Source organism: Nannobrachium achirus (genome assembly GCF_963921795.1).
Source record: "Nannobrachium achirus genome assembly, chromosome: 3".
Lineage (NCBI taxonomy): Eukaryota > Metazoa > Chordata > Actinopteri > Myctophiformes > Myctophidae > Nannobrachium > Nannobrachium achirus.
In genome coordinates this window covers 9082195-9106201 of record NC_137812.1, presented here as the reverse complement: position 1 = coordinate 9106201, position 24007 = coordinate 9082195, and the positions used below count along the sequence as shown (strand labels likewise).

General features: G+C 41.6%; 1 protein-coding gene across 1 annotated transcript; it reads left to right on the top strand.

Annotated features, from left to right (window-relative positions):
• The first annotated feature begins 738 nt into the window (after nt 1-738).
• tmem154 (transmembrane protein 154) lies at nt 739-23601 on the top strand. The gene is made up of 9 exons (XM_080721300.1): nt 739-833; nt 2574-2765; nt 3287-3355; nt 4679-4729; nt 8024-8167; nt 10769-10820; nt 11984-12060; nt 13536-13585; nt 23445-23601. Exons 1-8 carry the CDS (start codon nt 779-781, stop codon nt 13577-13579), a joined length of 684 nt encoding a protein of 227 aa, XP_080577426.1. The 5' UTR covers nt 739-778; the 3' UTR covers nt 13580-13585; nt 23445-23601.
• Nucleotides 23602-24007: the final 406 nt, after the last annotated feature.

Here is a 24007-nt window from a genome sequence, read left to right as displayed (position 1 = left end):
CTTCTAGTTGAAATAGCTGAGTAATAATCACGTTAACGTGAAGTGTTTCGTGTCTATTAAGTAGACCAGTGGTTCTCAAAGTGGATTCCAGGGACTCTGTGGGTTCCTTTATGGGGGTCTAAATGGACCTATACAAGTCTGTAACTCTGACAGTGTACAAATGGAACCAAATGGACCCTAACGGGTCCATTTGGTTCTATTTGTACACTGTCAGAGTTAAGGGCAGTCCTTGAAATGTAAAGGTTTGAGCAACACTGAAGTAGACAAACCCGTTTTAGCCTTGGTTTCTGTTTTAAAAAGAAGGGGAAAAAAAGGTTTATCAACTACTCCTCAAGATAAGCATTTTTCTTCTCTTCTTTTTCCAGAGGAGATATCCCACCAGCTGCTCCTCCGAGTCCAAGGCTTTTTCCTTTGCTGAGCTTTAATTCCCTCGCCTCCGGTAGGTACGCTGCACATACCTATGCAGGAGGAATGTGATTCTACAGCAGCTGAGGTGCTGCCAGACTTGTGGCTACAAGTACACAGTCAGTCGATTGCATCACATCCGAGAGAGAGAGAGAGGGAGAGAGAGAGAGAGAGAGAGAGATAGAGAGAGAGAGAGAGAGAGAGAGTGTGTATGGGCGTGTATCCTAAGTTCTCTCTCTCTCCCTCTCTCTCTCTCTCTCTTTATCAGGAAGTATGATGATGTCTTAACTTTAAAAGGAAGACATGGGCTCATAATAATGGGACAATGTCTGCCTTTAAGTCTGGTAACGCGAGGAGAAGAGGCCCTTGGGATATGACCCCTCTGCTGGTACTGCTGCTGGTGCTGCTCTCTGGCCTGCCTGGCCCAGGTAAGAAAGAATAAATAGTATTTCTTTTACCATTTTACTAATTCACACACCTTACAGTTTTTTCCACCCCTCTCTCTGTTGTCCTCGTATCCTCCTATACCTGGCTTTACCTGGCTTTCGTGAACTACGAGTCACATAATACTTTGTTTTTTGTGTGTGTGAGCTGTGAGGTGATGAGCCGTTGAGCAAGGTTATTATATTTCTGTTGGTGTGGTGATAGACCGAGTTACACAGGCTCTTGAGGACCGGCGGCTTCCTGTATGCCTACAGTAACTTCAGTAAAAAAGATGTTGTCAAAATACCGTGTAATGATTCAGAACGAAAAATCCCTCGACACTACAATGCCACGAGTGCCTCTTTTCTAATTCTACGAACAGATCCTGTCATTGGCAACTTCTGTTATTTCATAGCCTTGTGGCGTTTCAACTTTTGGGATGGGGACACTTCTTCTCTTGTTGCAACAAGTATCCAAGCCATAAAAACGTCACTCGTTAAAATCAGTGCAATGTTTCTCTTTATTCCGTTTAAGTTGGCTCACCTTTCTTAACCATATGAACCCGAAAGTTCCTATTTTGGTGGGGCGAACAGTCGTCGAAAATAGCAGTGTTGTGAGCTTGTATATCTTCTATTTTCGGTGTAGAGGGAAATGCTAGCGGACCTAGTTTAGAGCCCTGTGTGACTCCGCTCAATGTTGTTTAAGTGGTAAAGAAACATTTTTTTCCAAAGAACAAAACATTAATCTTTAGTCATCATCATGACGAATACCTGACAGTAAAGATGTTTCACAAGGCACTCCAACATCCCTGTGGCGTAAACACTCCGCTGCCTGTGTGATTAGCTCATTTTTGCAACTGTTTTGACTGTTTCGACATTAAATATAAAAGGAAGTCACAAGGTCCTCCTGGCATGGTGTCACAATAACACTGTAACTGTCATCGTCTTGCACTGTTTTTTTGATTGAAAACCTTATTAGAAGTTTGCATAGGAAATGGTACAGTTTCATGACAGTACAGTTCACTGTTACATTGTGTTACAAGGTCAACTAAAATGATACCCCCCAAAAAAGCCTATGGCGTGTTTCAATGAGGTCCTTTTTTTAAGTATTTGCCTGCTCTGGAATGTTTGCCCTTGATCAATGGTTTGAATATTCTGTGATGGAGAATGTTTTAGCAAATTCTCTTGAACGCTGCCTTCAGGTATGGCATGAAAAGAGGGCATTTAGCATTTCTTTCACCATAGTGAAAACTGCATCCGTGGTCTGGAGAGGGCACTTTTTACAGACGGATAAAAGGGCAAGGGCTCAAGCCCCCTTTGATGTCTATGTGTGCAGACTGCGCACGTGCCTGGTCCACTGCAGTAGTCTGTACGCAAATCGTCACTGTCGGGCAGAAAACTTGTATCTCCAAGTTTCATGTTTGAAGCCCTGCTTCATCACACAAGGCTGTCGCACAAAAGTAGTGAAAACAGCCGATCTACAAGCACACAACGCCTCGCACCACGAGGCGTTGTGCGCTTGTAGATCGGCTGTTTTCACTAGTTTAGTTCAACTTTTAAAAGGATAAATACAAAACGAACGGTCTTGGACATACAAGGTGCGAGGCGTTGTGTGCTTGTAGATCTGCTATTCTCACTAGTTTAGTTCATTTTTAAAATGATAAATACAAAACGAACGGTCTTGGACACACAAGGTTTCCACCCGACAACGAAAAACGAAATGTAATGCAGAGTGTTGAATTGCAGCGGTGTCCCAGGAAGAAGAGGATGTGGAAGGAGACGGGGAAGTGGCACCCGAAGAGCCAGCTGAGGAGGAGACGCCTGCAGCTGAAGAAGAGGCACCTGCTGACGAGGTGACGGAAGAACCGCCAGTAATTGAAGATCACGCAGACGAAGAGGGCCTGCCGCCGTCGTCATACGATGGTGAACCCGTCTCAGGTCAGCGCTCTCTCGATGCTTGTCATGTTTAGCTATCCTCTCTATAGTCCTCCATTTCTGGTGAGAAGAATGTACTGTAACTACCTAAACCTCGTTTGAGTCGCTTGTCGATAATATAGTAGATCTACATGATCTTCATGACGCGCCACAACGCAACGTGTTGCGGGCTTATGGATCTGCTGTTTTCGATAGGACGGCAGGTTAAAATGAGCAGGTCAATGTACTAATTGGTCAGTGTTTGCGTACACGTAGACACAAAGTAAACCGCGATGACACAGGATTGGATGACCTGTATCACATGTCAATCTCTCTCTCTCTCTCTCTCTCTCTCTCTCTCTCTCTCTCTCTCTCTCTCTCTCTCTCTCTCAAACACCCTAAAGAATGATTAAGACGTAACATGAAGAAAAATATGAACTAAGTGAATATTATAAATCTGTAATCTAGCAGGTGATTTGTCACTTCTATCTCTTGTGGTTAATTTGTCACCCTAATGATCGTGTGCTACTTTTGTGGGTCCGCAGAATCACCATCGGCGATGCCTGATGATGTCACTGCAACTCCAGACCCCAACTTGTTACTAGTCAGTCCAGGTGAGCCCATGTCAGCAGGTGTATACTGTAAAATTGTCAGTGTTCATTTAACTCGTAGCTCAGGGGTCTTCAACGATTCCAGGCCGAGGACCCCTTAGTTGAGAGAGAGATGAAGCAGGGACCCCCACAACCTTATCATAGATTCCACATAGTTTCATCTTTTGACAGCACGATCATCAGTGTATTTTAGATTCGTGTAAATTAGTGTTTTCAGATGTTTGACCATTTGAACTGTCAATAAGTAATAAACTTGACCTTTCACTCTGTATTTAGTCTGTTTTCCGCCCTCCACACCAACCCTCTTTGCCAGAAATAGCTGATCTACAAGCTCACAACGCCTCGTGCTGTGAGGCGTTGTAGATCTGTTATTTTTGGCTAAAGTTCCCTGAATATGGACGCAAGGGTTCAAGTGGTTAATATAAAAAAGGAGGAAAAAAAGTTTCTATCACACAAAGATTTGGACGACCCCCTGTAGTAGCTCTGAGGACCCCCTAGGGGTCCCGGACCCCCTGTTGAAGTCGTAGAGAGTACAACTGTGAGCTGACATCCGAATCAGAGATAAAAAATTGGAATCACTCCTATTGGCTAAATAAGTTTAGATAGGACATGCTATTTACCACAAAATGTATTATATATGTAAGGAATAATGTCTGGCTGTGCGGTCGTTATAACGATATAGCGGTTTAGCTAGGTATTTAGGTATTTATTTCTCAATAACGACCGCTCAGCCAGAAGTTATCATGCTTATTACACGTCTGTTCAATAAAATTCATAATTTGACTCAAAACAAAAAACACAACAGTATTTCCTTGAAGAAAACAGAGAGTAAGGAGTGCATCTGTTTGGCTTTAGAGTAAAACATCTCCCACACAAGTTGCTCTTTGGTGGACAGGTGACCAAATTGATGCAAAAAAAGTTAGACCAAGACACTCTTGGGGGAAAGTTAAAACGCCTTTATTTTAGGGCTAATGCATAGCATTGTTTACAGTATTGAAAGTGTCCCACAAGTGTTGTGCTGGGTGTCCTCCCAGCGCAACACGGTGCCTTGGAAAACAAGGAAGTGTTGGTCAAATAGAATCTGTATTGTCTATAATTGTTTTGCTTCAAATATTTTTTTAAACATTCTTGAGAGCAACGTTTAGTTGTAAATGACACTGTATGTTTGTTTACCTCTCATGAGGCCTCACAGTGATGTATCCTTGCCATGCTGCCTTGCAACGTCGAGGTGAAAGTCTTCATTTTAAAGTGCTTGGATATTTTAGTCAGGCATTCTTGACATAACCTAAACATTTTGTTGCATGTCTATTTTGGGTTTGTTCCTAGACGCAGACGTGAACACAGAAGAGGGAAGTGGCTCTGGAATGTATAATGAAGGTACCATTACCAATTCTGATCTTAGGGGCCAGTTAACTTATGTATGTATAGGGCTGTCACGATTATGACATTTTATATGACGATTAATTGTCACTCAAATAATTGCGATTAACGTTTTAATTGTGTTTTTGTCTTTGACAACTACATTTCTGTTTGGCTTTTAGGCTTTGAAGTTGCACATGGTAGATATGACACATAACCTAAATATACAAAGAAATGAAGGACATATTTGACAACTTTACACTTTAAAAAGAACATTGATAGTGGAAATATTTCCACTATTTGTTAAATGTTTGAACATATATAAAACAAAAAATCAGCATGTAAACGATTATGACGATTTACGATTATCCCAAAATAATTGCGATTATGTCAAATAATTGGCATTAGACGATTATGTAATAATTGTGACAGCCCTACGTATGTACTAACATACCACCACATTATTCTCTTATTTTATTTTGTATTTAATTTAATTTAATTATTGCTGTAATCCATTGCTTTCTTTTTTTTTTACCAATCTGTATGGTAGAGTATTTTTGTACGATATAACTATAACACAACTGCGATGGTTGTAGTTGGGTCTGCCTGCTCTTCTGTTGTAGATCCTATGTGGTCGTGCGGGACCACTACAGGTTGACAGGAGGTATTGCATGAGGCTCAAAGCGCATTATAACAACACCCGCCCAGATAGGCTTTTCTGTATTAGCTCAGTCAGCAGTAGAACATTCAGCGTTTGCACAGGGGACCCCCGGAACCCGGGTTTGAATCCGGGCATAAAAGTTACTGATTGCAGCTTTAAATAAGGTGCAGTCACTAAAATACTGATGAAAATACCAGGTGGTTATTTTTCTTTTTTGATTGTGGAAGTGACAAATAGGGGAAATTCTCTATAAACCTATTTATTTTTAGTTCTCTATAGAGATGCGAAGTCATGACATCACTCGCTAATCCCCCGGTTCGCAGAAGTAATTTCTCTATTGAGAGAAATTGAGTCATCTTAGAATTGTCTCATATAAGCATTGTGGTCCAAAAATAAACAAACGGTCTCCACGATATTGTCGGGGAGGTGGCTCTGTATGGTTTATGATAGTCAGTCACTCATATTTGATACAGTCTGTTTCTAGCGAAAATGTAACTCGGCGACAGTAACATTAGTTGATTCTTCACTTCCATATGAGTCAAACCGCTGAGATAATTTTTTTATGTTTGGAACACAGTTCTTATATGACGCGATATGAAAAAAGTCTATGGGAATTAAGAATGATGACTCATCACTTTTCACCCTTTTGTTGGTCTGTTTTCTAGCCCAAGGAATGTTTTTTTGTGCAAAACAAATGCTTGCAATGGATTCAGAATCACGAAAACCCTCCAATTTGATCCCTCACATGCTACTTAAAGCAGAACTTTCTTTTTTATAATATATTTCCTTTCCTGTGTAGTGGAGTCAATGGGACAGTGAATATAAAAATGGCAATAACTTTTTTTCGCGATGTTTCCGGCAGAGCAGGCCTCTCATTCTGTGGACCTTAATGACCAAACTAATAGATAAAACTGAAATAAAAAGTGCGGCAGAACATCACAGGTCCTCTCCCATTTTGAGGGACTGGATGCCCGGCTAGTAGCATTATGTGTGGGACACAGCCGGAGAACAGCTGACATACAAGCTCACGTCACTTCGCAGATGCAACCGTTGTGAGCTTGTAGATCACGCTCTGCTGCGACACCGGAAATGCCGCACACCTTTTACTGCACAATATGGGACGTTGGAAACTTGTAGATAAGCCTATCTATATATCGTCACTGTCGAGCAGAAAACTTGTATCTCCAAATTTCTAATTTGTACGTTTTTTTTCGCGAAGTAAACCCCTACTTCATCATACAAGGCCGTCAAAAGTACTGAAAACAGCAGATCTACAAACAGCAGATTTTCACTAGTTTAAATCATTTTTAAAATGATAAATGCAAAACGAACGGTTTTGGACATACAAGGTTTTCACCTGACAACGAAGATATTCTTTTTTCAAATCAACAATAACTGCAAACTTTAGCATGTTAATTAATTAGAAAGATGGAGCGTTAAATACTGTAGGCTACTCCATACTACATTATATTATTAACTCTGGCGACATATAGACCTACTCATTAGTATCTTACAGTTTAGCGAGACGTTATGGGTTCAAGGGGCGCGGCGTTCCGGGCTAGCGCTGCGTCATTTGGACACACGCCCCCAGGACTTGTGCATGACCCGACCTCTGGCCACTGGAGGGGTCAAATAGGACGGTACTTAGGCCCACTCATACAGGCCATGACACACCCAACAGCCACAGGAATTTGCTCATGGAAATCCTGCTGCATGATTCATAACCATTTGCACGGACACAGGTCAGGTCGGCACCAGGGACATCTGGGCACCTTGATATAAAATTGGCTATTTTGTCCAATATGTTAAAATATATGTATACAAGAAAAATGGTCTTAAAGGATATTTCACTTTCAAAAAAATGTTTTTGTCATTTTATCGTCTAATCAGGCTTTTATGAACACCCTGGACAGATTTTAAGCTTGATTCAATATTTAGATATTTGAAGTAAATGCTATCAGTCCTCCTCCTGCAGGAGGAGGGCCCCATACACACCCACTGTAACTTCAAACTCCATTTTATCCATGCTCGAAAAAAAGCTTGGAAATTTTAAAAGCTGGTTTGCATAGAGATTACATTGAATTACCAAGCCAACCATTAGCTTGGCTTCTCTCAGTGTGAATGCAGCATCAGGGTAGGGTTCAAAAAACGTGCAGTAATCCTGGTCTCTATACTGCCTCCCCCTGGCCAGCCGGGGAATCTCCCCCCTGTCAGGTGAAAAGAAGCGGCTCCTCAAGACTCCTCATGCATAGAAGGAAGCATTGAAGTCAGTCCGAGCTTGTAGATCTGCTATTTTCAGCACAAAACCAAGTGTAAAATCAGTCATTACGATAACATCAAGGCCTGTCTTTCAATGTTATATGAGATACTTAAAGTGTGGTTCCTGTGGAAATAAGCCTCGGCTTTCTAGGATCTCCTTTTAGTTGACCTTGTACCAGTGATTTGTACTGTCATGAAACTGTACTTTTTTCTATTGCAAACTTCTAATAAATTCTTCAATCAATCAAAGCCAAAATACATTTCAGTTGACTAAATCAACTGTAGATTTAGTCGCCTAAAATCTTATGATATTTAGTGGACTAAAATTTGACTAGAACTAATACTTTTCAGGTGACTAAATGATGCTCTCCTCTCCTTTCCTCTCCTGGTAGGTGATCCTACGGACGCCCCCACGGATGACACCAATCCCCTCATCATCCTCATCCCCGTGGTGCTGGTGGTGGTGATCATCGCCATGGTGGTGGGCGGCATCGTCATCAACCGCAGGTGGAGCCGCAAAACCAGTTACACAACAGGTACGCACGGTCAGGGGCGTCACAAGGGGGGGGGGGGACTGAGTTACTAGGGCCCAAGGTGGAGGAGGGGCCTTAATTATTCTGTGCTTGAAAAAAAAGCAGATATACAATTTCATAGAGAAATGCTGTAACAAATAGTGACATCTGCTGGCTGAACAGTGAACACCTAGTGCCGCACTGTGAGCTTGTAGATCTGCTATTTTTGAAAAGTCGTGAAAATGCATGCAAATCTTTCAATATATGGATTTTTAAGCGAACATTTGTAACTCAAATTTTGCTTCTGGAGGGTCCCTGGAACGAAATATTTTGAGATGGGGGTCCGTGGGCAAATACATATCATATTGGGGGTCCTTCACATGAAAAGGTTTGAGCACCACTGACATTTGATGATTTTATTTGCACTGAAAGAATCAACCTTATTTTGAAAAAAAAAATAATGTTACTTAACACATTGACCGCCATTTTAACATTCACTGTAGGCTCCCCTGCCATTTTGTTTAAGCATTTTCTTCATATTTAGACATTTTTCCTAAATTCCCTGTTTGCACGAAAATGTCATACAGTGCATGGATTAAAAGAGGACATCCTCTAGTCTCTCCAAAAAATATTTTTTTGTATGTACGATGTAGCAATCTAGAGTTTTGGCCATTTCAAACCCCTTGTTTTTTCAAAATCCAGGTGGAAATTCAAAATAATTGGAGTTATTGACCTTTTTGTGAATGATCTGTTTTCAAGTGGATAACTCACTTGAGATGTGTCTTTATGGCTTCAGGCATTATCAGATAAGTGTACTAATGTAATTATGTAATAGGATTTATTTTTAGAATTTTCTGTTTAGAAAAATGCAGAGAAAAATATTTTTATTGGCTATATCTGACCAAAAAACTCACATACTATATTGCAGTATTTCTGTGAGTATTTCTGTGAGCCCCCACTTGGGGGCGCTTTCTCTCTGTCTCTGTGTGTCTGCTGGTTGTCTTTTGCTCTGTACAGGTGCACACACACAAATAGACATAAAAGGGGGCATGAGTCTTTTTTCTAACATGTCCTAGAATGTGAAAATAGCAGATCTACAAGCTCTACAAGCTCAACACATCGCTCTGAGACTGTGACACATTGAGAGCTTGTCATTCAATTTTATATGAGATACTTCAATGGTTTCCAGTGGAAATAAGCTTAGTCTTTTCATGGATCTCCTTTTAGTAGACCTTGTACCAGTGAACTGTACCGTCATGAAACTGTACCTTTTCCTATGCAAACTTCTAATAAAGTCTTCAATCAATCAATCAAAGTCGAGCTTGTAGATCTGCTATTTTCACATTCTAGGACATGTTGGAAAAATGTCTCCCCCTGCCCCTAAAAAAATCCTCTGCACTGCCCTGCTAAACAGCTCCTCTGCGTCTTTGCTCGTTAGTAACGACACTAGTTGATCTCTTGCTTTTTGGGAGGAGCGTGGTGGGGGAGCGTGGGAGTTTTGGTGGTGGTCCGTGAGAAGTGTTGGCTGGAGACCAGGCAGGGTAATGAGAGGACGGACCCCCTTCCAGGGACCACTTCACTTGTCTCTGACTCAACTGGATCGCGTCGTGAACTTTATGTAATCGGGCAGTTTTATTGATTGATTTTGTAAGAGTTGATTATCGTGTTCCCACTGCTCTGCGGAGCGAAGCGTTGGGCCCGCGGACCCCCTGTTAGAAAGCCGACCAGGGACCCCCCTTTGCAAAGGACCGCCTGGCGCCAATGGCCTGCTTGGCTGCTTGTGGACCATTACAAAACAATATATTATAGCCTGGATATATGGATTATAACCTGTGGATTCTAATCAACCATCATCATTCTCAGGTATGTTTTAGAAGCATTTATATGGCGAATTGGCGATAATTATTTTGTATCTAGAGAGAGAGAGAGAGAGAGAGAGGGACAGATCTCTGAATCAGAGACTCTGATAGCACTGTGCTGATCAGGACAGGGGGACCACTGAAACAGACAGTGGTCCGTGGACCACCAGCCAGCTAAGAGATGTTCACACACACACACACACACACACACACACACACACACACACACACACACACACACACACACACACACACACACACACACACACACACACACACACACACAGCTGTTCTCACACTTTTTTTTTCTTCTCTTTTTTTTCCGCCAGCCTTGTGTGCGCAAAATGCGTCACTGTGCCAGTTCACTGTGGGTTATGGGGAGATTTATATGCATTTGTATTGCAATTTATACATTATTACAGTCTTTTTTTCAAACACACTTACTTTGATGTGTGATATTTTAGGTTCTCTGTAAGATAAAAGGATAAAAATTTGTCACGAGCTGGGGGAGAGTGTAATTAAACATTACATTATATAAAAGCAAATTCTCGGGACTATCGGGCCTGGCGGGGAACGACATTGGGATTTTCTCGGGACTATCGGGGGAGGCGGGGAATGAGTTAAGAGAAATAGCAAACAATAGCAGACCCACAAGCTAGCTCACAACGCGATGCGACTCATCTTGACCTTGTAGATCGACTATTGTTAGCGTAAGTAAGAAAATGGACTGGACAAGTAAGCAGATATTTATTTGTTCTTTTCTTAGATCACGAGAAGGGCGATCCTTATTTGGACGACACCACAGAGAAAGTGCCAATGTAAGTAAACGAAACTTACCATGCGCAAAATACCGAAACATAACCCATATCGTCACTGTCTGGCCAAAAGCTCTTTACTCCATTTTTTAGGTTTTAGATTTTTTGCCATTTTTGGCATAAATCAGGGCTATTGAACACCCTTTACATCTGAGTGTTGGTTAAAATAATATTGAACCAATGAAAAGTAGTAAAAAGTGCTTGGGTCAAAACCTCCTAACTCCACTTGAGCTCATTTTCCCAAAAATGAACATTTTGGAGTTAGGAGGTTTCGGCCCGACAGCAGAGATATTTAAAATAAATGAACCTAAATGAATGCCCTGAATGCCCTCACACGAGACAATACTGAATATTGTTGCACCTCCGGAATAATGAAGATCACGTACTGAAAAATAGATTAAAAAAAAATAGAGGGTATACCATGCGCATGCATAAAGTGAATGGCAAATCAAGTGGCGAAGAGTTTAAGGTTGTTTAATGCAATCAGATAGGACCCTTTCTGTTGTCTGGCTGTCAAGGCCAGGAAGTAGTTTTTTGGGCGTTCCTGCATAACTTCCAGGTATGAGGATGATGTCACGTGCACACCATCTATACAATTCACATGGATGTTTCAAACAATACAAAATTCTAAAAAATATATATTTTTTCACCCTGGAAAACTATTTTCACAGATATCTTCTAGATATACTGTAGATTGAAGAAACACTATGGCAATGATTGCCCAAATCCGAGGATATTATTTAAGTTGTTAAATGTGAAAAATCACACCATCTCATCAGCAATAATTTATCTCATCATCATCATCATCATCATCATCATCATCATCATCATCATCATCATCACCATCATCATTAATATTATTATTGTCATCACCATCATCACTCTGTCTTTCTTTGACAACTGCTGTGTTTACAAAGAAGCAGCAAATATAGTTCGTTGTCAGGGGGAATCCTTGTATATCCAAAACCGTTCGTTTTATATTCATCATTTACAAAATGATTTAAAACAGTGAAAAATAGCCAACGTGTTGTGTAATGCCTTGCACCGCGAGGTGTTGTGTGCTTGCAGATCTGCTATTTTTCACTAGTTTTGTGCGATAGTCTTGTATGATGAAGCAGGGATTTACTTTACGTAAAACATACTCATTTTAAGGTCATGTCTTCCAGGCCCATGTTTGAAGAGGACGTCCCTTCTGTGTTGGAGTTGGAGATGGACGAATTGGACCAGTGGATGAACAAAGATGGTGGGTGTACAACTATGAGACTAGTTTGAAAACAGGGCAAGAGCGTCTGCCTCTGGAATGCAACTTCTTTTAGCAAAAGATTGGGTGTTCACTGTTCAGCCAGCAGATGTCACTGTTACACTATTTGTTGCAGCATTTCTCTATGAGCAAAACTGTGAGTTTGTTGTGAGGTCCATATAGTACATTGCCAATTCACAGCTTAAGACATATTTTCACATAAATAATTTTCCCATCAATGGCTTTACATTCAGATTCAGCATTTTCTTTTTAGATTTGTATCGTTGGCATTGAAACACTAAACAAAACTATCTGTGTGGTAGTGTCAACTAAGTATACCGTAGAGACATAGTCTGTAACTGTATGTTGTATGCCTCTTCAACTCTGGGACCTAGAATACTGCTTATTTCCTCTAGTTGTAAAGCTAGTTAAAGGTAGTATAAGTCTTTTTTGTTTAAAACTGAAGGTTTTTTGTTAAAAGGTTAAAACACTATATTGTGATTAGGGCTGTCACGATTATGACATTTTACATAACGATTAATTGTCACTCAAACAATTTAATTGTGTTTTTGTCGTTGACAATTGTGTTTCTGTTTGGCTTGTAGGCTTTGAAGTTGCACATGGCAGATATGACACCTAAATATACAAAGACATTACATATTTGACAACTTCATACTTAAAAAAGGACATTGATAGTGGAAATAGCCGATCTACAAGCTCACAGCGCGTCGGGGAGACCCCTCTTGCTAAACAAAGACTCCATATATACAAATAAGTACTATCATAATATAAAGTAGGGCATTCACCAGATATTCAAATATTCAAATATCAAATTCACTATTCGACGTTGTTCACCGAAGTCGAATATTCCCATATTTTAATTTTTTTATTGTTTTCTCTTTAAAAAAGATGTAGTTTATAAAGCTTGGCTAGATAGGAAGTCATAAGAATTAGTTGTCAATGCCCCTGGTGGATGAATTTGTTAATGCTCTATACCAGGGGTTCTCAAACCTTTTTTGATTGACCCCCAAAATAAACATAATTTGAACTGGGGACCCCCACCCTGACAAGCACTCGCAACACTCGCAACGCCTCGCAACGCGAGGCGTTGTGAGCATGTAGATCGGCTATTTTCACAATTTTCGCCTCTTGCTTACTTAATGTTTGACAGTTTGGCCAGTCCTGTCGAATATTCGACTATTCGTATACTTTGAGGTCGAATAATTCAAATACTAAAAATCACTATTCGTGAATGCCCTAATATAAAGCAATATTTTCTTTTTTTAACAAAAACATTTCACTTACCTTATCTGGGTCCTGAATAATCTGGTATGCAGATACTGTAATGGCTGTATGTATTGCATTGAGTTTGTTTGTGTACTTAAAACCTCCCTGCTTGGGTTAACGTGTTTATTCCTCAGACTGTGTTTACGTTTGAAGCCGTGCACCAGTCCCATTTGTATGTTTATTCGTTATAGGTGGACTCCAAACGACAGTGGCCTCCAAACAGATAGAATTATAATTTAATGTGAGTATTCCTCTTTTTTTTTTACATTCCAGTGCATTCCAGTCTACAGCTCATATTTACTAGTCTCGCATGGCCAGACTGTTGCCTCCGCGATTTGGTCAAATGCTCCCGGCATACAGTCTGGCAAACCGGAATAGAAATGATGAGTGCGAGATTGAGCGGAAGTGAAGCCTCCTCGTCACTCCCGTTTCCGTCTCACATCGCACACATTTATCATTATATAAATAAAAATCATATAAGCATGTTTAGCTTGCTGCTTAGCAGAAATGACATTTTAAAATATATTTTCTCGTAATGCCCGTTTCCATTACTCGCCGTTAGGGAGCTGCTGTTCCAGACTCTATATAGACGGGTTTCTTGTTTACAAACATTGAGACTAAATGCACAGCTGACTGTATCATGTAATCAATTCCGTCCAATCCCCAAACCTGTTGTTTTGGGGAGCGCTGGTTTCATTGGCTAATTTTGGTACCGACCCTGCGCACGCATCTAGTTTTATCAGTGTAACGTGGACCAGAAACCCGTCTATAGCATTCAGAGATTGTGGAATAGTTGTCTGCTACGCGAGACTAATATTTACTGACACAAAGACTTTTGAGTTGTGCTCAGTTTTAGCTCTCTCTCTCTTGGTGAATATAATCTGTCCTGCTTGTAGTGTGAGTTGTGAGAGTTTGTGTGGTGATGTTGCAATATAAGCCTAGACTAGAGACACTGGCTGCGTTCACATGGGCAGGTATATTCCCAGGGGTAGGAAAGTGGGACTGAGTTAGTGGGGCCCAAGGTGGAGGGGCCCTAATAACTTTATCTATTGAAAAATAGCAGATATACAAGCTCACAGCGCGGCACCGAGTGCCGCGCTGCGAGCTTGTAGATCTGCTATTTTTGAAAAGTTGTGAAAATGTGTGAAAATCTTTGAATATATGTATCTTTTAAGCGAACATTTCTAACTCAAATTTTGCTTCTGGGGGTCCCTGGAACTAAATATTTTGAGATCGGGGTCCGTGGCCAAATACATATCATCTTGGGGGTCCTTGACATAGGTTTCTTGCACACATTTTCACGATTTTTCAAAAATAGCAGATCTACAAGCTCACAGCGCGGCACTCGGTGCCGCGCTGTGAGCTTGTATATCTGCTATTTTTCAATAGTTAACATTCATGGGGGACCCGCAGTGAATCCTTGTACCCAGGGCCCAGAATTTGGTGTGACGCACCTGTATATTCCACTTGTATTCAGAATGACTGCTCGTTCAGAATAGAAATGCTCATGTAGACCAGGGGTTCCCAAACTTTTTGGGCTCAAGGCACCCCTAGAAATGTATCTTTCATCTGAGGCACCCCTACATTATATTCATCATTTTCACTCCCAGCACCTTATATTTATAGCATATTTTGGCGATTATGTTGCAAGGAAAATGTTGAGATAATAGCCATTTTGGTTAGAACTGACTGAAAATGACTTTGTACTTCAAGTTTAAATACTAAATATATTTTTTAAGTGTCCAAATACATTCCAACTATTATCAAATTATCTTGCGGCACCCCTGGACTGCTGTCACGGCACCCGAGGGTGCCCCGTCACCCACTTTGAAAACCCCTGATGTAGACACCTCAGAATGGAATAGAATATTCCATATCATTCCATTCCGAATGAACTTTCATAGAGGTTAAAGGAGTAGTTCACCCCCAAAATGAATTTTTTTCTATTGATTACTCATGCCATGGAGAGTAGAGTTCAATAATATTTTTTGGTTTTTGTCACATTCCTAAGACAAAAATTTGATTTGAGTAAATTTACCTCCATTGATTCCGGATGGTGACCCGTTTCGAAACAGGTCACCATCCAAAATGAATGGGGGTAAATTTATTGTTATCACATTTATGTCTTAGGAATGTGACAAAAAACTAAAAATATTATTGAACTCTACTCTCCATGGCATGAGTAATCAATAGAAAAAAAGTCATTTTGGGGGTGAACTACTCCTTTAACGCTCACACCCGCGCGGTCCAAGTGACCACAGCCGAGCGCTCCAGACCTCCGCTCCAGCCAATCACAAGCCGCGCCTTCTAATTTATGTGACACCGTCTCCTACGGTAGGAATAATCGCGTCCGGGACCCCTAGAGAGACAGGTTCCTCTGAACCCTAGCATCCCTATTCTGGAGGGAATATTCGCGGGGAAATAGAGCTTGTAGATCGTCTATTTCCCGCAAAGAGGAATTGTAAATTGTAAATCTCTTCGCTTAAAATAGCAGATCTACAAGCTTGATATATTTGCCTGCAGATAAGGCTATCTTCAGAAAACGTTCACAGAATGTTCACCTCTTATGACACATGCCTGAGAATAGATCATTACGGTAAGAGTCACGCCCTAGTAAGGCAGTGCAGGTTAAGTGTAGGGTTAGTGCAGCTGTTGATTGAACGCTACCTCTGCATAATAGTCATCTCTGAAAAGCTGTGTGATTATGGGTGCTATGGATAATCAGTAATTACGGGGTGTAACGATACATTTTAATAGCAATTCGATACACATCGATACATGGACGATATTGGTTCATTCATGGCGATACGATACGATTCGATTCAATGATTTAAAATCGATATAGTAACTATTTAGCAAAGAAATTAAATCTGTGTGAAAGGTGTGGATAGTGCAGGTTTTTAAGGGAAACATGTATTATTATGGATATAAATAAGTAAACACAGTGATTATCTGCCAAATACATGGTCATTGTATATTGACAAAACCTGCGCCTTGACATGAACCCAGAGATTACACACATTTATCGATAGACCAAGAGTAAGGAAAAGTAATTAAACCCCTCCTTTTAGTTTTTTCTTCTTAAAAATGCTAAATACAATGCACACGTAGGTAGTATCGATACAATATATTCTTTGCACTGCCGATTCGATACGATACAAAATAAAACGATACGATTTTAGCTGTTTTCATTTCGATATACTTCGATTTTTTAAGTTAAAAACGATATTTCGATACAGTTACTATATCGTTACATCCCTAGTGATTACTCATTAGCCATAATGCACGCTGCATCGTGGTTTGCACAAACAAGGCCAAAATCTGAAAAATAAAACAAGAGAAAACATGACGGAAAAACGTGGAACGTTATCAGATTGGATCCTTTCTGTCATGAGGTGTATTTCTGAATCAGGGGTCTTCAACGTTTTCAGGCCAAGGACCACTTAGCTGAGAGAGAGATGAAGCAGGGACCCCCACAACCTGTTCATAGATTCCATATCGTTTCATTGTTTGACAGCACAATCAGATCAGTGTATTTTGGATTAATTTCCATTTGCGTACTTCAGATATTTAACCGCTTGAACCGTCAATACTTGATAAAAGTTGAACTTTCACTTTGTACTTAGTGTGCTTTTTTTCCCCACTACACCAAACCTCTTTGCAAAAAATAGCCGATTTACAAGCTCACAACGTGAGGGCAAGGCGTTGTGAGCTTGTAGATCTGCTATTTTTGGCAAAGGTTCTCAGAATTGATTGATTGAAGACTTTATTAGAAGTTTGCATAGGAAAAGGTGCAGTTTCATGACGGTACAGTTCACTGGTACAAGGTCTACTAAAAGGAGATCCTAGAAAAGACTAAACTTATTTCCATAGGAAACCATTGAAGTATCTCATATAACATTGAATGACAGACGGATAGAACACAGTACAATGCAATAGATATAGTTAAAAAAAAAAGTAAATAAAAATAAAATAAACAGTGCAAAGAAATATATACAGTAGGTAAATACAAAGAGGGGTCAGGGGAGGCTGGGCTAGGTTTACCTGTAAGTGGTTTTTCAGGGTGATTTTAAAGGATGCTAGGGAACCATACTCCTTTAAGGCCTTTGGTAGGGCGTTCCACATGTACTTAGTGTGCTCTTTTTCCCCACTACGCCAAACCTCTTTGCAAAAAAATAGCCGATTTACAAGCTCACAGCGCCTTGCAGCGCGAGGCGTGGTAAGCTTGTAGATCTGCTATTTTTGGCAAAGGTTCTCAGAATAAGGACACTAGAGTTCAAGCGGTTAATATAAAAAATGAGAAAAAAGTGTCTATGATTTGGAGGACCTCCTAGGGGTCCCGGACCCCCCTGTTGAAGACCTCTGTTCTAAATACAGGCATCTTCCCCCAGCAGTTAAGAGTGTTTACAGACCATGGCGGTGGAAGAATAGGTCGGGGACATGTTTTTGATTACAGTGAGCTCCTCGCACATATTTCATTGGCGGCGGCGACGCAAGCGTGATCACAAGCATGTTATTATGGTACACATCATAGACCAGGCATTATGAATCACATATTTCAGTTGTAGCAGGCCTCGCAGCGCAGACTCCACAGTAAAACTAACACAACACAGATTGAACATTCATCTTTTGGTAATGGTCGCTCTCCCAATGGCTTCTCTTTCTCTCTCTCTCTCTCTCTCTCTCTGCTCTTTCTCTCATTCTCTTTCTATCTCCCTCATTCTCTCACCCTCTCCCTCATTTTAACTTTATCCCTCATTTTCTCTCTCTCCCTCTCTCTCTCTCTCTCTCTCTCTCTCTCTCTCTCTCTCTCTCTCTCTCTCTCTCTCTCTCTCCCTCTCTCTCTCTCTCCCTCTCTCTCTCTCTCTCTCTCTCTCTCTCTGCTCTTTCTCTCTCTTGAGTATTTCCAATTTCCAATACTTTTACTTCTACTCCACTACATCTCGGATCCAAATATTGTAGCTTTACTCCACTACAATTATTTGAAAACTTTAGTTACTGGATACTTTGCAGACATACATTATAATATTATAAAACATACATAAATACTTTAGCCCTATATTTCATACCTAGGCTATTTGAAAACAGCTGATCTACAAGCTCATAACGTGACGCACCAGGACGCGTTGTGAGCTTGTAGATCTGCTATTTTCAAACATTTTTGTATTTTTACTTACATTTTGATGCCAATACTTTCATACTTTTACTCAAGTACATTTTGAAATCTGGACTTTTACTTGTAACGGAGTACATCTACATTGCAGCATTGATACTTTTACTTAAGTACAAAGTGTGAGTACCTTTTCCACCTCTGCCCCCTCTCCTCCATTCCCCAACTGGTTTGTGTTTAGTTGCAATGTGCCAGCCTGGGTTTGGATTAGCTGTGACTGATGAACTCTAACCCTTTTAGTCATCATTACCCACGGTGGGGCCTTAAGCCTGATCCACATTATAGACTTCGTCGTACTACAAGCATCTGCCGAGAACCACGGATCTGCAAGCTCAAGGCACGTCGCAGACAAGGCCCGGCGCGAGCTTGCAGATCTGCTATTCTCGGCGGCGTGCGCAGCGCCGTCGTACGGCGGAGCAACAAGTCAGAAACACTTCTAACATCTGTTGCTGATTACGACAGGCATGCATGGAAGTGTGGCGCAACTTCAGCTAGAGATGGTCCCTGGCTCTGTGCAGGGGCGTCACAAGGGGGGGAAAAGTGGGACTGAGTTACTAGGGCCCAAGGTGGAGGGGCCTTAATTATTTTATACTTTAGCTATTGAAAAATAGCAGATCTACAAGCTCACAGCGCGGCACCGAGTGCAGCGCTGCGAGCTTGTAGATCTGTTATTTTTGAAAAGTCGTGAAAATGTGTGCAAATCTTTGAATATGTTTATTTTTTAAGCGAACATTTGTAACTCAAACTTTGCTTTTGGGGGGTCCCTGGAACTAAATATTTTGAGATGGGGGTCTGTGGCCAGATACATATCATTTTTCGGGGTCCTTCACATGAAAAGGTTTGAGCACCACTGACATAGAAACATGGTTTTCTTTTTTTCAAAAAACCTTAGAAGGATTTGAAATATTCAAAGACTCAAACACACATTTTCACGATTTTTCAAAAACAGCAGATCTACAAGCCCGCTGTGAGCTTGTATATCTGCTATTTTTCAATAGTTAAAGCACAAAATAATGCGTAATAAATAATGCGTTCCCAGTTCCCCCTATGAAGAACATTCATGGGGGGGCCCGCAGTGAATCCTTGTACCCAGGGCCCAGAATTTGGTGCGACCCCCCTGGCTTTGTGGACGGGCTGGAGAGGGTTGGGGCGAGGGGGGGGGGGGGGGATCAAGGTCCACTCTGTTAACTGTGGCCTAACGTCATTCACACACACTGCTTTTTTCCCAGGGTTTTTTCTTTTCTTTTTTTTTTTTTCAAGGCTTCGCGGACAGGGAGGCTACTCTCGGTTACATAGAAAAAAGGGCTGTTCCTCCGCGGAACGAGAGTTACAACACAGAGAGAGGGAGAGAACTCAAAACAGAAGGGAACGGCGTAAGGCTTGCACAATATTATATCATGACCTCTTTTGTTTTTAACCCATTTAGGGCCTAGGATTATTGAATGCTTTAACTATTGAAAAATAGCAGATATACAAGCTCACAGCGCGGCACCGAGTGCCGCGCTGCGAGCTTGTAGATCTGCTATTTTTGAAAAAAGTCGTGAAAATGTGTGAAAACCTTTGAATATATGTATTTTTTTAAGTGAACGTTTGTAACTCAAATTTTGCTTCTGGGTGGTCCCTGGAACTAAATATTTTTAGATGGGGGTCCGTGGCCAAATACATATCATTTTGGGGGTCCTTCACATGAAAAAGTTTGAGAACCACTGACATAGTAGTCTCTCAAGAACAGACTAACTGAGCTCCAGTTAAGTGAAAATGACCTTTTCTTTGACGATGGCTGGCCAGATTGCTGACATAGAAACATGGGTTTTTCAAAAAACCTCAGAAGGATTCAAAAGACACTTATAGAATCGGGTCCAAATTCAAATTTTCACGATTTTTCAAAAATAGCAGATCTACAAGCTCGCAAGCGCGGCACTCGGTGCCGCGCTGTGAGCTTGTATATCTGCTATTTTTCAATAGTTGAAGCATTCAATAACCCTAGACCTAAATGGGTTAAAAAATTCCCAGTATAGCGCAAGCCAGCTGGAGCATTATTTTCCCTTTCCACTGCGGATCTGTTAAGTTCCAGAAACACTCTGGGGCTTGTCACATAGTAGTTCAATATGCCGTAAAATAAGACCAGAGTTATTGATCCCCTTGGGTGGAATAATTGGGTATTAAACTAGACAGACTGGGCCGCGTTTAAATGAAGCAATCACAGATCTGTCCAAGGTCTCGATATTGTTATTTTTCTTGTTGTCGTTTCTTTTTTTCCCTCCCGGGAATTTCTGCTTTTATTTCTGGCTGTGACACAGACTGAGAGACAGGGGGAAATCTGGAGGGAGATAGAAGGGGATGACCTGCAGAACAGGGGGTGTGGCACCAAATTCTGGGCCCTGGGTACAAGGATTCACTGCGGGCCCCCCATGAATGTTCTTCATAGGGGGGGGGGTTAACCCATTCAGACTGGGGACGCATTGTTTTGTGCTTTAACTATTGAAAAATAGCAGATATAGCTTGATTGTTTGATTGAAGAACCTATTAGAAGTTTGCAATAGAAAAAAGTACAGTTTCATGACAGTACAAATCACTGGTACAAGGTCAACTAAAAGGAGGTCCTAGAAAGCACTACGGCTTATTTCCACAGGAACCACACTTCAAGTATCTGTGAGCTTGTAGATCTGCTATTTATATTTCTTCTGAGAACCGCTGGACTGTGGGCGCTGGGGGCGTGTTCTCTCCTCCGCGTCATCCGTGCCCACACCCTAGGTGGGGTTGGCAAAAGGGCCTTTCTGTGTGGAGTTGGCATGTTCTCCCCGTATCTCCTAGGGTAGATACCCTCGAAAAAAACATGCAGTAATCCTGGTCTCTATACTGCTTCCCCCTGGCCAGCCGAGGCGCCTGATGGAGGGGAAAGGAACTGGTTGGAATAACGTGTTCCTTCCACACGCTATGTCCAACCGGGAAAACTCCCCCCTGTCAGGTGAAAAGAAGTGACTTGGACTCCTCATGCATAGAAGGAACCATGAGGTCAGTCTGAGCTCTCCCCAGGTTACATTAGATAATTGACACCGGTTGAAAAATGGTTTAAAAATGTAAAAAAGAGAACCGCTGGAATAATACATTGGCCTTATTTATGTAGTGTGCTATTACCAGTTGAGCCACTGGGATGATCTCTAACTCGTAGTTTTTCTCCATGTGATGACTTTTATCCAAAGTGCCTTACAGTTGCATGAGTGCATACATTTTTAGCTTGCATTCCCAAAGTGGGAGTTCAACCTTACACCTGCTCTGCCCACTGACCTGCACACGACCCGTTTAACAAACACACAATGGCAGTGGAGGAAAGTTGGTACCAAACACCAGTTTCACAAGTTTTGGGCCGTAAAGGTATATGTCCCTGTGCCAAACACCAGTTTCCCAAGTTGGCCTACTTCTTACTTCTTACTTCTTACTTCTTACTTCCGGTTTCGGCATGATCGCAAAATGCATGTTTGACTCCCAGAACAGCACTATCTTTCAAAAATGGCAGCCATGTTTGTTTACACTTGAAGAAAACACTATAGGCCTCTATCTTTTGAACGCCTGAACGATTTCTCTTTTGTTTGAAAGCTGTGAATGGTGTACACACGGTATGGAGCATCATCTGTGCATTATCCGCGCATGACCCGTGCACATCGTGCACATTAAAAGATACATTTTAATTCTTGGCAACAAGCAGGTTAACAAAGTACATTTAGGCTACTCAAGTACTGTGGGTACTTTTACTTTACTTGAGTGTTTCACTTTCAAACTTCAAACTTCGACTCCACTACTTGCAAATGTTATACTTATTTTTTTACTCCCCCACAGTTATTTTTTACTTTAGCTGCAAGTTATACAAGTACTTTTACTTTGGTGCTGAAGTATGATTTAATGCCAATACTTTAGTACTTTTACTCAAGTCAACTTTTGAATGAATGCCTTTTACCTGTAACAGAGTATTTGTATATTGTGGTATTGCAACCTATATTTGATTTAACTTTTAAAAAACGAAAATTGGAGTAGGCTACTTCTTTCTCCAGTGTACAATGGCAAACCCGACCACAACAAGCGCTATTGCTCAGTGTGTGTGTGTGTGTGTGTGTGTGTGTGTGTGTGTGTGTGTGTGTGTGTGTGTGTGTGTGTGTGTGTGTGTGTGTGTGTGTGTGTGTGTGTGTGTGTGTGTGTGTGTGTGTGTGTGTGTGTGTGTGTGTGTGTGTGTGTGTGTGTGTGTGCGTGCGTGTATGAAGTGGCTTCTTCACAGAGAGAGCGTATAATTCCTCTGCAGTGACAGTCAATGATCCTCTACTCCAACCTCCGTCTCTTCTCCCCCAGTGGCGTCATTTCAGAAAAAGCTAAGGTATGGCAACATGACTGGTGTCTTGCACGCGCATTCGCACGCGTGCAAGACACCAGTCATGTTGCCATACCTTATAGCAACAGGCATGATACATTTTTTTAAGAAGTACATTTTATTGAATTTTAATTTTTTCGGTTGTGCAGTGTAGCTAGCTCTGGTCCATCGCGTCACCTCCCGGTGACGCTCTGACTGATATACCATCGTGTCAAGATGGGGAGAATACAAGTGTGGAGAATATAATTATAATACCTTGTTAAAGTGACCATTTTGTTGAATTTAGCATTTGTAGTTATTTTACTGTAATTTAACAACATAATAACCACCACAGATAGACAAAGAGACATTCATGGATTTATATTTCAAAGTAACTTTTATTTCCCCCCCCTGGGACCCAGGGTATGGCAGCTGCATACCCCTGCCATACCCAATTGACGCCCCGGACTCCAACCTCCATCTCTTCTCCCCCGACTGTCTGTTCTTTGCCCACAAGCGAGGAGGAGGAGGAGAGGTTTATGGGCACTGTCACAACGTCTCTCTCCCTGTGGTCCCCTCTCTCCACTGCAGGTGACAGAGGACGTCCACCACGGCAGCAAGGACACGCCGCCACCCCCGAGGCACTGCCATGCATAGTAACCAGCCGTGACAAACTGTGACCAGCGCTGCAGAGTTCCCACCACACTCACGCAACACTGCTGACAGCGGGGAACTACGTTGTTTACCAGGGGACCAACATCACAACTTGTGTGTGTGTGTGTGTGTGTGTGTGTGTGTGTGTGTGCGTGTGTGTGTGTGTGTGTGTGTGTGTGTGTGTGTGTGTGTGCGTGTGCGTGTGAGTGTGTGTTTCAGAAAAAAGGAAATGCAGATGTTTTTTTCTCCCCTTCTCGGTATACCAGACAAAAACAGCAGTGGCGACGATAATTGTGCAAGTCTAACTTTTCTTCTTTTTTTTTTTTTTTTTTTTCGTAATGCGACGTCGCAAACCTCTTGCCCTGTCGAGTGCTCCCACGTGACTTTAATAGAGAGCAGAGCAAGAGTGCCTTCCCAGACGACGTCTTTCAAACCCGGTGGTGTTTTCAGGGGCGTCACAAGGGGGGGGGGGGGGAGTGGGACTGGGTTACTAGGGCCCA